Source organism: Mirounga angustirostris, unplaced genomic scaffold (assembly GCF_029215605.1).
Source record: "Mirounga angustirostris isolate CCGP_5_RB_7025 unplaced genomic scaffold, mMirAng1.0.hap1 SCAF_17, whole genome shotgun sequence".
Classification (NCBI taxonomy): domain Eukaryota; kingdom Metazoa; phylum Chordata; class Mammalia; order Carnivora; family Phocidae; genus Mirounga; species Mirounga angustirostris.
In genome coordinates this window covers 32,513,232-32,528,517 of record NW_026991725.1, presented here as the reverse complement: position 1 = coordinate 32,528,517, position 15,286 = coordinate 32,513,232, and the positions used below count along the sequence as shown (strand labels likewise).

Here is a 15,286-nt window from a genome sequence, read left to right as displayed (position 1 = left end):
TTGTGCTCTCTCTCTCTCTCTCTGTCAAATAAATAAAATCTTTAAAATAAATAAATGTCTTTTAAAAAAACACAAAAAACAAATAGGTACATTTGTGTGACCTCCCCCACAATCAAGACACAGAAAATTCTCATCGCTCCAAAATGCTTCTCTCTTGCCTCTTTGTAGTCAGTGCCCGCCCTCTTCAATCACCAACTCAGGCAACCACTGATCTATGTTGTTATTACAGAATGACTTTGCCTGTTTTAGATTTTCTTGTAAATGGATTCATGCAGTTTGTACTCTTTCGTGTCTGGCTTCTGTCACTTAAACGAATGTTTTTGAGATTCATCCATATTATCGTATCATAATCCATGCTTTTGTGTTGCTGAGTAGGATTTCATCGTATGAATATGCCATCATTTGTTTTTCCATCCACATATTTACAGAATTTGGGTTGTTTCCAGTTTGGGGCTATGATGAATAAAGCTGTTATGAACATCAGCGTAGAAGTCTTCTTATGGACATTTATTTGCATTCCTTTTAGGAGTGGAATTACTAGATCATGTGATAAGCATATGTCTTTAACCTTATAAGAAACTGCCAATCTATTTTCCAAAGTGATTATACCATTTTACACTCTCACCAGCAATGTATGAGAGTTCTGGTTATTTCAAATCCTAGTCAGCACTTGGTATTGTCACTCATTCTAATGGGATAGCTCATGGTGGTTTTATTTTTTATTTTTTTAAATTTTATTTATTTATTTGACAGAGACCTAGAGAGGGAACACAAGCAGGGGGAGTGGGAGAGGGAGAAGCAGGTTTCCCACTGGGCAGGGAGCCCGATGCGGGGCTTGATCCCAGGACCCTGGGACCATGACCTGAGCTGAAGGCGGACGCTTAACAACTGAGCCACCCAGGTGCCCCAACTCATGGTGGTTTTAATTTGCATTTTTCTGATGACCAAAAACGGTGACCCTCTTTTCATATGACTATTACTATATCTCTTTTTGTAGTAGATCTTTTGCCCACTTTTAAAATTGTTTTCTTACTAATGAGTTATATGAATTCTTTAGATCCTTTTTCACATCTATATTTTGTGAATATTTGCCTTTTTATTTTCCTGACAGTGTCTTTCAAAGAGGAGGTGGCATTTTTAACTTTGATGAAATCCAATTTATCATTCATGGGTTTTAAGCAAGAGAGTGACAGTCTGGTGGAGTTCAAGCTCCTTGTGACATTCCACAGCCCAGATTTATCTCCTCCCTTGAGAATAACATGAGCTACTAATAAGGGAGTGCCTACCACAGGCAAGGCACTTGACATATTTTAGCTCTAATTCTTGGGAAAGTCCTGAAAGGTAGGGAATGCTATTTCTAGTTTTTAGCTCTAAGTCCGAACAATCAGAACCAGGGTTCATAAAGATTAATTTGTTTACATTTGCACAATTAATAGATGGCCAAGCAGAGCTAGGATTTGAATTCGTAACAATTTGATTTTAAAGCTTATGCTCTTTGGGGGCGCCTGGGTGGCTTAGTCGTTAAGCGTCTGCCTTCGGCTCAGGTCATGTCCCAGGGTCCTGGGATCGAGCCCCGCATCGGGCTCCCTGCTCAGCGGGGAGTCTGCCTCTCCCTCTCCCACTCCCCCTGCTTGAGTTCCCTCTCTCGCTGTCTCCCTCTGTCAAATAAATTAATTTAAAAATCCTAAAAAAAAAGCTTATGCTCTTTGATCACTATACCATGCAACCTCCTAAGGGCCACACTTTGTTTTAGTCAAAACTATTCCTTGTTATCTGAGAAGATTGAGCTCAACCAACATACATACCTCCACACCTCACTTCTGAGGGAGGCTTACAAACCTCCCACCCCATGAACTACCCAGTGAACCAAGGGACCAGGAGCAGGAGGGGTGGTGGGGAGTCCTAACTCAGAACAGTAGACGGACCCAGAAGTTATACAGAAGAGCTAAGACCCAAGGCCCTGGGAAGAGAGTCAAGAAGGGCACTGAGTCTGGAGGGGTCTGAGGTGAGTGTGGAACAGGGCTCCTGGGAAGCGAGAGGGACCCAGTATGTGGGGATAAAAGATGGAGAAGACAGAGAACACTGTCTAGAACAATCAGCCAGCCAGCATTGGTGACTTGCTCCGATGGCTGCCATGGGTGCGTATGTGTGGGGGGAGGGGATATGTGGAAGCTGAAAGGGACCCAAATCATCCCATTGTGATTTCCCTCAACTTTCCTCTTCTCTACCTCAACATAACACAGCCCTTGAGACCCCTCTCTCTGGTCTCAGAGGAAGATGTGACCTCTCATTCACTTCCTTTTTCAAGAAACACTTTAAAAGTCTCCCTTCCATGCTTGATCCTGTTCTGGGCATGGGAAATATGAATGTGAAGCAAAGAGTCCCTATCTTCAAGTAGCCCACAGTGTAGCTGAGGGTAAAAAGAAAACCCCTACATTTTATGCACTTCGTGTCCCTCTTTCAACCTCCTTCAACCAGAGTCGTCTTCAGAGTGCAGGTGTAGGTGGGGAAGAGAAAAGGAGAAAGAAAACTCTGCTTTACTGAAGGTTGGCCCTAGGCCAGGTGTGGTCATACACATTGTTGATTTAGTCCTCCTAGAAATGCTGAGCTGAGCCAGCATTTTGATCAGGGTTGATTGGTTTTGAGTGATGAACTCAACTTGAACTAGCTGAGGTAAATGGGGGAAGGTCTGGTTCAATAGAGGGGGCAGGGCTGGGCAGGCCAATCTCAAGCCAACTCAAATCAGAACATAAGCTTGGCCAGGGCACCTTGACTGCATCTGTGCATTTCTTGTCAACTTCTTTCTTTTATATTGGCTTTATACTGGATGGAGGCAGTTCCTGGGCCTCCTACCTCCTGGCTTGGCCACTAGAAAGGAAATGAGTTTCTTTTCATGACTCTAGTTGGAGTAGGGTCAAGTGAAGGTGGCCAGATGGGTGGCTGTTTTGCTTATCTAATACTGCATACCCAAACTACTCCATAAGTTTTATGGAGTCAGCTGTTTTATTATCTCTTACAAGTGTGTGAGTAAACTAGGCTCAGCTGAGAGGTTCTTCCACGCCATGTGGTGTCCACTGAGGACACCTAGGGGCTTGACTGGGCTGGAACATCCAAGGTGGCTCACCCAGATGGCTGACAGCTGGGGCTGGCTGGCCACTGGGGGCTCAGTGGGAGCTGTTAATTACAGCAACCCCATTCTCCTCCAGGTGGCCTGTGTGTGGCTTGGGCCTCTCCCAACATAGCAACCAGGTTCCAAGAAGGAGTATCCCCAAAGTGAGAATTCTAAGAGGAAGGAAATGGAAGCTGCCAATCCTCTTAAACTTGGGCTGGTAAGTCCCTGAATGTCACTTCTGGTCAAGACCAATCATGGAGCCAGTCTAGATTCAAAGGAGGAAAAACAGCTCTATCTTTTTATTTTTAATTTTTATTTACTTATTTAATTTTTAATTTTTATTTATTTACTCCCCACCGACCCATCCTGGCTGCTTCCCCACCTCATCTCCCACTGCTCCCCAGTGTGGAAACCAAGCGTGGGCTCACCGAGGAGTCAGCTTGGGCTTCCATGAAGCCACACAGGGTCATCCCTTCCTCATGCCCCTCCTCTTCCCCGGCCAAATCTGAAAGGACCCAGTGCAGAAACCACTTCTTCCATGAAGCACTCCGCCCCCCGCTCCTGCTCTATCCATCCCACTCCCTTCCTTCCTCCTGATCCATCTCTCTCTTGAACACCACAGTTATGTTTATGAGTTTACTCCTGCTTTCTCGAACTTCTCACAGTCAGCCTTGCATGGTGCTTATTTCAGTGCATGTCCTGACACTTTCGCCAACCTGCAGACTCTGTCATATTCCCTCGTGGCACCCATCCTTTGTACTCAGAAGCCCTCAGCAATATTTGTTAAAAGAATGAATGAATGAGTAGTCATCATCCGTGGAGAAGTCAGAGATGAAGTCATCTGCACAAGGAAGCTGACTAGATTATAACTAAGTCTGCCCCCTGCTCTGAAATCCGGTTCTGTCTGTGAATGAGTTCTAAGGAGAAAGGAGAGAGAGTCGGTAAGGTCTACTATTAAGCTGTGAGAAGCACAGTCCGGAAGGAGGAAAAAGAGCCAGAAAATGGCAATACCCAGAGAGAAAAAGTTCAGAAAGAAGAACTATTAACACATCTGAAAAGAGGCCCAGGAAAAACTAGATGAAGCATGGCCCCTGGGATTTCACAAGAGGAAGAATGTTTATGAGCTGCCTGAAGGAAGTTTCCAGAGAGTTCTGTGGAAATAAGCCAGACCCCAGGGGAGTAAGAGGGACTGGCCAGGGAGGGAGTGGAGGCATTTTGAGAGGACCGCTATTTTCATACTGGTGCTGCGTTGGCTCTTGGAGAATATTCATATCTGATAAACGGTGACAGTGTGGACGCTTCCCCATGGTGGCATACAGACTTGGTATGACTGGGTGTGAAATATGGCAGCTCACAGGCAAGTGAACAAATAATCAGTCAGGATTAGACTGAATTATCTCACAGGGCAGAACTCCCAGGAGGAAGCTCACTCTTCTCTCCCACACGGCTGCTCTATCACTCACATTCTTTTGCACAACCCCCAGATGAGACCAGGAGGCTTACATGTTGTTTGAGGCAATGCCCCTCATCACCACACATTTGTATGAATTTCTGGTTGCTCTCAGTACTTCAGGGAAATGCCAAGCTGGACACCTAACTATGTTTACAGGTCACATAATGGTACCTTGTCATCATGCTGTGGGAGAAGCAAGAATAACGAGCAGCTAATGGGGGAGAGTGTCATAGCCCCTGGGGTTGACCAGATGAACTCTGACGTCATGTACGTAGCTGGGTCCTAATCCAGGTCATGCCTCTTGCTCCCTCTGTGTTACCCCTGCCAGACTGTAAACTTCTTAACATTTCAATGTGTCATTTGTAAAACGGGGCAAACAACACCTACCTCTGGAACTGCTGTGCAGGTAACGTGAGGTGATCCCATAAAGCGTGTACTTGCACATTCTCAAACAATAGCAAACAGCCAATAACCCTTAACTGCGATCATGAGGAACACTCCCCTTTGTGGCACAAGAAAGTGTGCATTGGGTTGGATTCTGTGGGAAAGAGTTCTTCAGAGCATCACAGTCTTTTCAAATCCGGTCATCCTGGAACAGGACGAGCCGAAGTTCTGTTTGTCTAAACACACTGCTCACAGTGACTGTGGCTTTTCTTAAATTTCCCTTCAAACGGTAGGACATGAAGGAGATAAAGATTTCACTTGCTACCGGAGACTCTTGCCTCATTGTTTTGCTTATCCCGTAACTACCCTACATGTGCTGGAAGGTCAAGTCTGTTTGGAAGCTGCAGCAGCAACACAAAAAAAGTCAGTCACCTTATTCTGATAAAGATACTGTTCCTTTGAGACGTTCCTGGAACTGTCAGCATGGCCTCTCTTTTGGGTTTTATCAGCTTCTTTTCCTTTCAAGATTCCTTCAAGAGAAAGATAAATATCCATATGATCTCACTCATATGTGGAATTTAAGAACCAAAACAGATGAACATAGGGGAAGGGAGGGAAAAATAAGATGAAATCAGAGAGGGAGATGAACCATAAGGGACTCTTGCTGGAGGGGAGGTGGGTGGGGGGATGGGGTAACCAGGTGATGGGCATTAAGGAGGGCACCTGATGTAATGAGCATTGGGTGCTATATGCAACTGATGAATCACTGAATTCTACCTCTGACACTAATAATACACTATATGTTAATCAAACTGATTTTAAATTGAAAGACTCCTTCAAAGGCAGCTACCCTCTCACTAAATAGCTATCTGCAAACCAACCTCATGATCATTTTTTAAATGAAATTTTGAAGGGTTTTAAACAGAAATGAAGAGGCACCAACTCTTTAAAGACTGAGTCATAATTTATCCCACCAGAGGGCGACATTTGCTAAAATAAACAAAAGGGATTAGCGGCCACAGGAATTAACACCGGACATTGTGAGACAGCTGGGGCCCAAGATCTTGGCTGCCCTCAGTCACCTGTGAAAACTGGAAAACATACAGGCTCTGGGGTCCACCCCTGGAGATGCTGAATCAGTGGGGGACGAGGGCACGAAAAGGTGTTGGAAATCTGTTTTTTAAACATTCTCCAAGTTTGGGAACCACTGGTTTAGAGAGAAGTGAAAATAAGATTTTGTGAACTCACTTTCTCCCAACCCCCAGCTCCTCAGACATATTCTGGTCCTGCTGCAGTCCTTGTCAAATCCGATACACATATTTTTCTTGCCTTGGTGAAAAAAGAGGGCTTATCTTCACACCGAGACCATGACCTTTGCCTTGTTTAGTGCATGCTACTTAATGCAACTTCCAGAAAGGTCACTTACTGCCCATTTTCAGGTCTTTTATAGGGGCAGGTCCACTTCAAAGGCACCCTACAAAAGTATTTCTGTTTCTGTTTTTATTTATCAGTGATGCCAGCTTTAGCTTTATCATTAAGCAAAAAGCTTTTAAAATAGTACTTAACTTTGGATCAACCTTATGGACAATGTTACCATAAATAAAACCAGGGCTTACCATAGGAGTTGCCAATCAAGTGGAGAAGTGCATAAAACATGGGAACTGATTAAGTGTAAGAACAATCTAATTGGTGCATAAGAAATTCTGAGAACCTCTAATAGTGCAGTTAAAGCCTGGGGATTTGGTCCAACTGAGTACAAGATGCAAAATATACCTACTCCTTGGGACAGGTTTTTTTTTTTTTCTTCGTTAGATCTTTAAAGCTGGTTTATGAGTCAGATGAGTCAGATTCCCCTTTGTGTTTCATCTACTGTGCTTACAAGGTCACAGTGACATTTTGAATTGTCAAAGGGCTGCCAGAGTTCCAGCACAGAAAGTTCCCCTCCTAGACTTACTCTGTTTGAGAAAAAGCACCAGTGAAGGGATGTGAGAGCAGCATTTTCTAGTCAAGCTCCTCTTTTAACTCAAACGTGGTCTTGCAGATCCTGTTGTCAGCTTGCAAGCTGGACAGGTAATCATTAAAAAGCTCCTCCCAGTTTCTGTGTTGTAGGCTCCTCCGTGGACACTTGGCTACGCAGCCTAGGAGTGATGGAGCCTCTGCTTCCACACATCTCTCTGTCAATCCCAAACCTCTCTACATTGAAACTATGCAGATAACACTTTTCAAAATGTGTCTACCACTTTCACAGTTGCCAAGATTCATCCCACTCTTAAAAATTGGTGTTAGATTCTCCAGCAGTGGTAGAGATTGGTCCCTTGACTTCGATCCAGGCATTGGTGGCTGGGAATAGGGAACTCTGTTTATGGGATTTGGGCTACCAATGAGCATCTATCTGTCTTATACTCAAATAGGGTTGATCCACAGTGCGCACAGATTAGACATTTGGTCAGTCCCCTGCTACTTCTTTGCTGTTTTCTCTAGCATCGCCTACTCCTTTTTCCCCAATCCCTGAAAAATCTTAGGCTGTCATGTGAGCAAGTCAGGAAAAATTGGAGAAGTTGCTATCCCCTTTTTCTTTTTCTCCAAGGATATGTAAATGTTATGCTTTGAATCTTAGTTTATCCTGTTACAAACAGTATGTCTTCTCTCTCCACTTCCATCCAAGTGGAGAGCAGCATGGGACCCAGTGACCATATAGGTGCCAGATTTTAAATTCAGGTTAATAGTCCATAATCCTCAAATAGGTCTTGTATGAGTCCTCAACACACCCACTCACTCCAATGAGTTGTGACACACGTCATCTCTAGCTCCACGAAGTCACATCTACTAAATGCCTCATAAACACACAACGCAAGCTGCTGAAATGGTTTCCTTCTTTGCTTATAATTTTTGGAGAATGACTTGGCTGTAGTTTATTCCAAAGGGAAGAGATGGCTGTTGGACGAGATTTGAGGGGAATTCCTGAGGGCAAAGGGAAGAAAGGGGCCTTGGGGCTAGCTGAGACACAGCCGGAGGACCCTAGAGCTGTGGACTTGCGCGCATGGCAGAAGTGTTGTGTTTGCTGGAATCCCTGCCAGCTGCTGACCCTGGCTCCGGAGGTTGCCCATGATTCCACCACGACGGAAAGACGAAGCGGGGGCTCTGGACAACCGGCACCGCCCGTCTCCTGGCCTTTCCCCTGATCGAGTCTTCGAGTCTTAACGCAGCGGGTCTCTCCGCGGGGTTGGCGGGACCGCCTGGGGAAGGGGTGCACCCGCGGGGTGGGATTGCCGGCCTCCCTCAGGCTTCGGCAAAGCTCCCTGCCTCAATCGCTCAGCGCCCCTACACGCCGGACACCCAGGCCTGGTCCTTCTCCCGCAGGAACCGCGGCCGCCTGACGCCCGGCCGCGGGAGGCCAGCCCCGCCCCGGCCCCGCCCCTCCAGTACAGCCCCGCCCCAGGCCCCGCCTCCGGGCCCTGCCCCCGCCCAGTTTCGGGGCCGCCCCTAGGTCGGCCCGCCCCCGGCCCCGCCCCGACCGGAAGAAGCGCCGACACCCGGCGCTTATAGGGCTGGGCATGGGGGTGCCGCCACCGCCTAGTCAGCTCTGCGTCCGCTGAAGTCCGGCCGCCGCGGCGCTGTCGTCGCGGCGCCCCCGCCCCGTCCTCAGCCCGCCGGCTCGCCCGCACCGCCCCCCCGGAGCCGGCCGGCCGGGCCGGGAGCCAGGCCCGAGTCCTCGCCATGCCGGCCCGGCTGCTGCTGGCGCTGCTGCTGCTGCCTGGCCCCGGGGTGAGTGACCGGGGGAGCGTGGGGTGAGGGACAGCGCGGGGCGGGCTGGGGTCCGAGCCGGGAGCGCGGCGGCGGCGGCGGCCCGAGGCCCCGCGCGCCCCCCGGAGGCTCGGGCAGGGCGTAGGAGACGGCGCCGGGCGGGGAGCGAGCACCTCCGGGCCGGCCTGAGCGGCGGCCGCCGCCTACCCGGCCGAGGCGCACGCCACCCGAGGGGCCTCGCCGGCCAGCGCGGCTGTCACCGCAGCGTCTCCCGGGGCCCCGTGCGCTCCCGCACAACTTTGCGGCGTCCCGGCGGCACCTTGGGGCCTCTCGAAGGCCCGGGGCGCTTGGGAGGCCGCCCCACCTGCCGGACCCTTCCCACAGGTGGGCGCCCGCTCTGCCTGGCGGTGGCCGCGGGGCAAGGATGGAAGGGGCCCTATAATCGAGCGGCGGGAATGTCTTGCGTTTATAATCCTTGTCTGAACTTTTAAAAATGCGAGAACTTTGGGAAACGAATGCCACGGGGTGAGGGCAAGCATTTTTACCTGCGAGTGTGATTCTGCTTACCTGCCTTGCAGGTTTCTGAGTATTCAGAGGCAGGAGGCTTCCTTTTGTGCACCAAGACTTCGTGAAGCAAGTTAAGCTATGGGATTTACACTCTTTTTAAAGATCCCATGTGGGACAGCGGTGAAGCCGCTTCAGAACTTTAAATGAAAGACTTGTCTCCTCACGTGAGAGCACTGTAGAGCGGTATGAAACGTCTTTTCATCTTTTCCTGGAGAGAAGCGCCTGGATTACCTTTATTTAACTATTTAAGGCCTTTACTCAGGCTGTGGATTTGGGCCCCGTGGCTGGGGAGGACATTTTGTGGACAGACTTGGCTTTTTTCCTTCTAGCTGAAAAAAACCTAAATTAGTGGTTTTTTAAAAACTCCTTGTTCAGGATGTGGGTATGGTACATTGGTTCAGGTTCTTGTTTAATGACTTCCACTATGTACCTTTTAATATGGTATATCATGTACCAGGTGTCCAGGTGGAGAATTGACATGTGTGTACCTGAGTACCACAGGGTGAAGTCTTCAGAGGTTATGCACTTGGGAAATAATAGTCTGTGCTCTTGGAGTAACAAGAATTTGGAAATAGATGAAGTAAAATATAAGATCACCTTTTTCAAATTTGGGGGGTTTTTAAGGGGAAAATTTGTACACACTTCGCGATAGAACTCATGTAAGTTTTCTTCTTTTTTTTTTTTTTAAGATTTTATTTATTTTAGAGAGAACACAAGGGGGGGAAGGGAAAGGGGGGAAGGGGGAGGGGGGAGAGGGAGAAGCCCACTCCGGACTGACCAGGGAGCCCCATGGGGTTTGATCCCAGGACCCTGAGCCCAAGGCAGATGCTTAACAGACTGAGCCACCCAGGTGCTCCAGGTTTTTCTTCTAATTAAAAAAGATAATCCACTTTCACAACTAGGGTCACACTTTGAACTTGAACACTTCACCTTGGTTAACTCTTGCTCGGCATCTATTCATAAATAAGAGTATTAAATAGAATGACCAAACAAATGATATGGAAATCGATCGTTTCATATCAGGGCCTAGATATATATGGTTTTCTTTGCCACATCTTTCCATGGGCTGTTATTTCACAGGATTCTAGTATTTTAGTTATTGAGTAACTTAGAGCCAAAAATAACTATTTAGCTTTAGTTGGGACTATAGTTTCAGTTTGTGTAAATATTTCCAAATTGTATTTAGAAATCCAAACTTCTCAAAGTTCATGGTAAAATATTCCAGACCCTTATCAAAAAGTTACATTTTAGTGTAACTGCTTTGTAAGTACAATGTCAGAATTTCACTCCCAGACTTATCTACCAGTAAAAATTTTGATCCCCAAACAGAATTATTATTTTAAATTCTAAATGGAACCCATTGCATAGTTTGCAGTTAAACTAGGCAACAGTGATGTCCCGCAAAACATATTGGTGGGTGTAAAATTGGACAAACCTGAGTTCAGACTGGACACTAGTTAGCTGTGCCCTCAGACAAATTATTTTATTTTTTAGAGAGTCTGTTTCCTGATACGTGAAGTGGGGAAAACTAGCACGTGTGAAGGCACCTTGCATATCATAGGTAATAAATGTAACCCCCCCCCCATGTTTTTAGTGTCATTATTATTTTTTTAATGTTATTATATGCCTCTGCAAAGAATATTTTTCAATGCTCTTTTTTTAAGTTTTAAATTTATTTTAAGTAATCTCTACATCCAGTGTGGAGCTCGAACTCATGACCCTGAGATCAAGAGTCATGTGCTGTACCGACTGAGCCAGCCAGGTGCCCCAGTGCTGTTTCTTTTTGATTGATGAAATAACTAGTGCGTTGGAAGCAATACTGTGAGTTTCTTTCAAGAGTGTGTGTCTGATTGAGCCAGACATTGACTCATCCTAGGCTGAGACTCGAGGCTATCATATCCAAAATGCAGTAACATCGGTGTTACCTACTGCAGGCTGTCTCTTGTTAATCCAAATTGTGCTTATTTAGTGAGTGTTTTCCCTCCTTCCTGGGCCTGGATCTTGTCCCCAGTGTTGGTTTGTGTTACATCATCGCTGTCCTGTAGTCCTCATTTAATGGTGTTTATGCACCATTTCTGTCAAGTATGAAACAGATTTGTAGCATGTGAGCAAAATGCTTTCTTCAACTATAATATATACGATTTCTTTTATTCAGCCAGTGTTTTGGTTTTAGAGGAGAATAAACAATGTCACTGAGAACTGAGGGCCATGTGTGTACGAAAATACACTGAGGATACCATCTGAGACATGAGTCTTAACTAAAAATGTCCTTGCTTATCATTTGCTCTGATAGTTATCACCCGCACGAATGATCCTACAAGGCGATATCGAGTATTTATACTGAGGCCCTGAGGAGAATGTTTCATTAAGCTCATATCAGGGCTGCTGATCATGAAATTGGACTGTAGTTGTTCACGTGTGTGTGTTTAGTTTCATTAACCTGCCTGCCCGTTGGGCTTTCCGCAGTAGTTGAGCTTCTCAGAGCACAAGAGAAAATGTGTATGAGAGTTCCTCTTGAGAGTGTTCAACAATAGATCATATTCCTGAACATAAAACCAGTGAGCTACATAAAGGTTTCTTCTTGTCTGGACAGAATAGTGCCACTTGCATGGTCCTGGGAGGAGAGAGTTCTTTGCCTGCATCAGATTTTGACTCCATTTTTCAGGTTGAGGAATCTTTGGGTAAAGATTTCATTTTCATTGGAAACCTCTCTGGTTTGGGGATCCAAAGTAATCTTTAGGTTCAATATTGTCTACGTTTTATAATGATCAAATGTTCTCCCTAAAGAGATGATATAGGCGAGAAAAATGTAATGTATTCAGTTTTTATTATGCACAAATAACTAGGGGCCTGTAACCTAGCAATATGATTAGAGTGTGATGCTGGCTTAAAAAATAGGGATAATGAATCATAGTTTGTGAATAATAAACATGCTGGTTGGCTGTATTTCCCAAGGGTTGGGGATTTTTTTTTTTTCCTATCTTTATCTTCACCTATATCCCCTGTTTGGTTTCAGACTTTCTTGCCTCAGAGCAACACATTCTTAGTGATATTTAAGTGAGTGCTGCAGACAAGATATGGGCTAGGAAAAGTAGAACTTTTAAAAGTAATCATAATCTCCCTGCTTGCATTCTTTTTAAATTTATTTTTAGTTTCTACATAATTTCTTTTTTTTTTTTTTAATGTAAGCTCTACGCCTAATATGGGGCTTGAACTCACAACCCTGAGATCAAGAGTCACATGCTCGACTGAACCAGCCAGGCACCCCTCTACATCACTTCTGATTATCATATGATCTTTGTTCATGTACAAACACAGCAAATACAGCAGCATAAAAATATGCGTTCTATATTTATGTTTAGTTTCACAAAAGTTTTCTGTAACTGTTAGGAAATTTTCTGAATATGTTATTGAATTTGTCATTTTGACTAGCACCTTAGTAAACCATCATCCATGCCAAATGCATTTGAGCCTTCTGTGCCCAGCCTGAGGTTGGAGACGCGTCTTACTGACCAGGATCAGTATGGTAATAAACCATGCTTTGCCTAGTGGCCACCCTACTGGGATCATATGGGTTGTTTCTAGTCGTCTTACTATTATAAGGAAAGGTGTATTTCCCTTTCTTCAAATCTTCTCTGTGTTTGGTGCTTTCTGTAAAACATGGGAAGATTTTCAAAAATCCCTCAAAATAATCATATTTTTATAGAAATGTTAAAAAGCTTAGATAAGTCTAAAAACAATAAACCTGTACTATCCAAACATTATCTCTATTAACATTTTTAAGAGCTTTATTGACATATAATTAACATATCCTACAGTTCACCCATTTAAAGTATATAATTCAGTGGTTTTTAGTATATTCACAGAACTGTGCAAACATCACCACAATTTTGTAATATTTTCATCATCCCCAAAAGAAACTCCATACCTATTAGCTGTCACTCCCCATTTCCCACTTACCTCCCAGCCCCTGGCAACCAGAAATCTACTTTCTGTATCTATAGATTTGCACTGGACATTTCATAGAAATAGAATCATGCTGCATATGATCTTTTGTAACTGGCTTCTTTCACTTAGCATAATGTTTTTGAGGTTCATTCATGTTGTATTGATGTTTTGTTCTTTTTTTATTGCTGAATAATATTCCATTATATGGATATACCACATTTTGTTTATCCATTCATAAGTTGGTGGACATTTGGGTTGTTTCCCCTTTTTGGCTATTATGAATAATGCTGCTATGAACATTTGTGTACAGATTTTTGAATGGCCATGTATTTTCATTTTTCTTGGGTATATACCTAGGTGTGAGATTTCTGGGTCATGTGGTAAGTAATCTTTTAAGGAACTGGCAAATGATTTTCCAAAGCACCTGCACTACTTGACATTCCTACTTGCAATGTAGGAGGGTTCTAACTTCACATCCTCACCAACACTTGATATTCTCTGACTTTTTGACTGTAGTCAGCCTAGTGGGTATGAAGTGGTAATTCATTATGGTTTTGATTTGCATTTCCCTGATGGCTGATCTGATGTCTTGATATATATCTTTCCAGACATTTTTTTCTGTGCACATATTTGCGTAGATATTTTTCTTCCCCAAACTGGAATATATCCTAAATCTTTCTGTGTCAATAAATTTAATTCTGCAACATTATTCTCACAGTGGCATACTACTTCTCTGAATGGATATACCGTGATTTTTTGGTTTGGTTTTGGTTTTTTGGATATACCATAATTTGGCCATTCAGCCATTTAGATATTGAGGCTGTTTTTAATTTTCATTACTATAAACAATGTGATGGGGTGCCTGGGTGGCTCAGTCGATTAAGTGTCTGCCTTTGGCTCAGGTCATAATCTCAGGGTCCTAGGATCAAGCCCCGCATCAGCTCCCAGCTCAGCAGGGAGTCTGCTTCTCCCTCTACTGTGCTTCTTCCCCTGCTCATTCTCTCTCTCTCAAATAAATAAATACAATCTTTTTTAAAAACAACAACAATGTGATAAACCTCTTGTTACTAAGCATATCTTAACTGCCTAATTATTTCCTTGGAATAAATTCTCAGAACCAGAATTTTCTAATCTTATTTACTCTTGCCCTCTTCCCCAGCTTCCGGGGAATACTGGATGTTTTAAAAAAGCACAAAACTAACCTTTAAATTGGTTTTGTAGCAACCATTTTAAAGTAACCTGTTTTCTTTTAGCAGTGTGGATTTTAGGTCAAGTGAAAATGGAATGTTTAGATCTTGTTTTGTTTATATTTTGAAGATGTAAATAACCGCAGCAGTCTCTTGATGACCCCCTTCTATACCTAAAAGCTGCTGAGAAATGTTTTATTCTGATTTGTTAAGTGACTTGTTTGCAGAGTCCTTTGGTCTGCAGTGGTTTCAGATCAGCTTTCTAGCAGATGTGGCTCCCATGAACACCCTGAAATACCTTGGGATAATTCTGCAAGTTTGGTTTTGAGGGTAGCCGACCTTCTGCAGACAAGATTGTTTCTGTAGTTTGTCATGAGGCCATTTAAGTTTTTGCCTCAAGGCTGTTAATAAGTCAAGAGTTGGTGCATTGACTGTCCCTTGTGAAGACCATAGTCTTAAAACCTATAGCTTGTCCGGACAGGTGTTTTTCCTGGGAAGATTCAGGTACCACTTGACAATGGAGTAATGCCTTTGGTGGTGTTTTGTCTTTTCCACAAACATACCTAAACTTACTCATCCAAAAGAATGTTGTGTCTTTCCAAATAATCACCCCTTCAAGGGTCAGAGTTCATGTCATACAAATCAGTTGAAAAAAAAAAATCTTTTTTTTTTTACTTTTCATTATTTCATTTAGGAATTTTTTTTAACCCATTTAATAATTCAGGAACCCTAAAACAAATATTTACTCTTAAGCCAATGATACTTACACAATTTAAAACCTTTCCCAATTCCTTCTGGTATTTGCTTGAATATAACTTCTGCATGGTTCGCACTGAAATTTTGATCAAAACTGTTACTCAGCTTGATTGCGTAATTTATTGAGGACACTTG

The 15,286-nt window shown here is 44.1% G+C and overlaps 1 protein-coding gene across 8 annotated transcripts in view; it reads left to right on the top strand.

The window, feature by feature from the left end:
• The first annotated feature begins 8,505 nt into the window (after positions 1 to 8,505).
• ERN1 (endoplasmic reticulum to nucleus signaling 1) overlaps positions 8,506 to 15,286 on the top strand; it is an 82,736-nt gene continuing 75,955 nt past the window's right edge. For 2 of the 8 annotated variants that reach the window (XR_010408549.1, XM_045888653.3), the window contains exon 1: positions 8,506 to 8,714. Coding sequence is in view for 2 of the 8 variants with exons in the window: in XM_045888653.3 (XP_045744609.1) it covers positions 8,667 to 8,714 (48 nt within the window). In the remaining 6 variants the exon portion in view is untranslated. Of the gene's footprint in view, positions 8,715 to 8,925; positions 9,078 to 9,271; positions 9,444 to 10,754; positions 10,822 to 15,286 lie in introns of those variants that run through there. The other 6 variants (XM_064582732.1, XM_064582733.1, XM_045888650.3 and 3 more) reach the window with 6 other exon arrangements.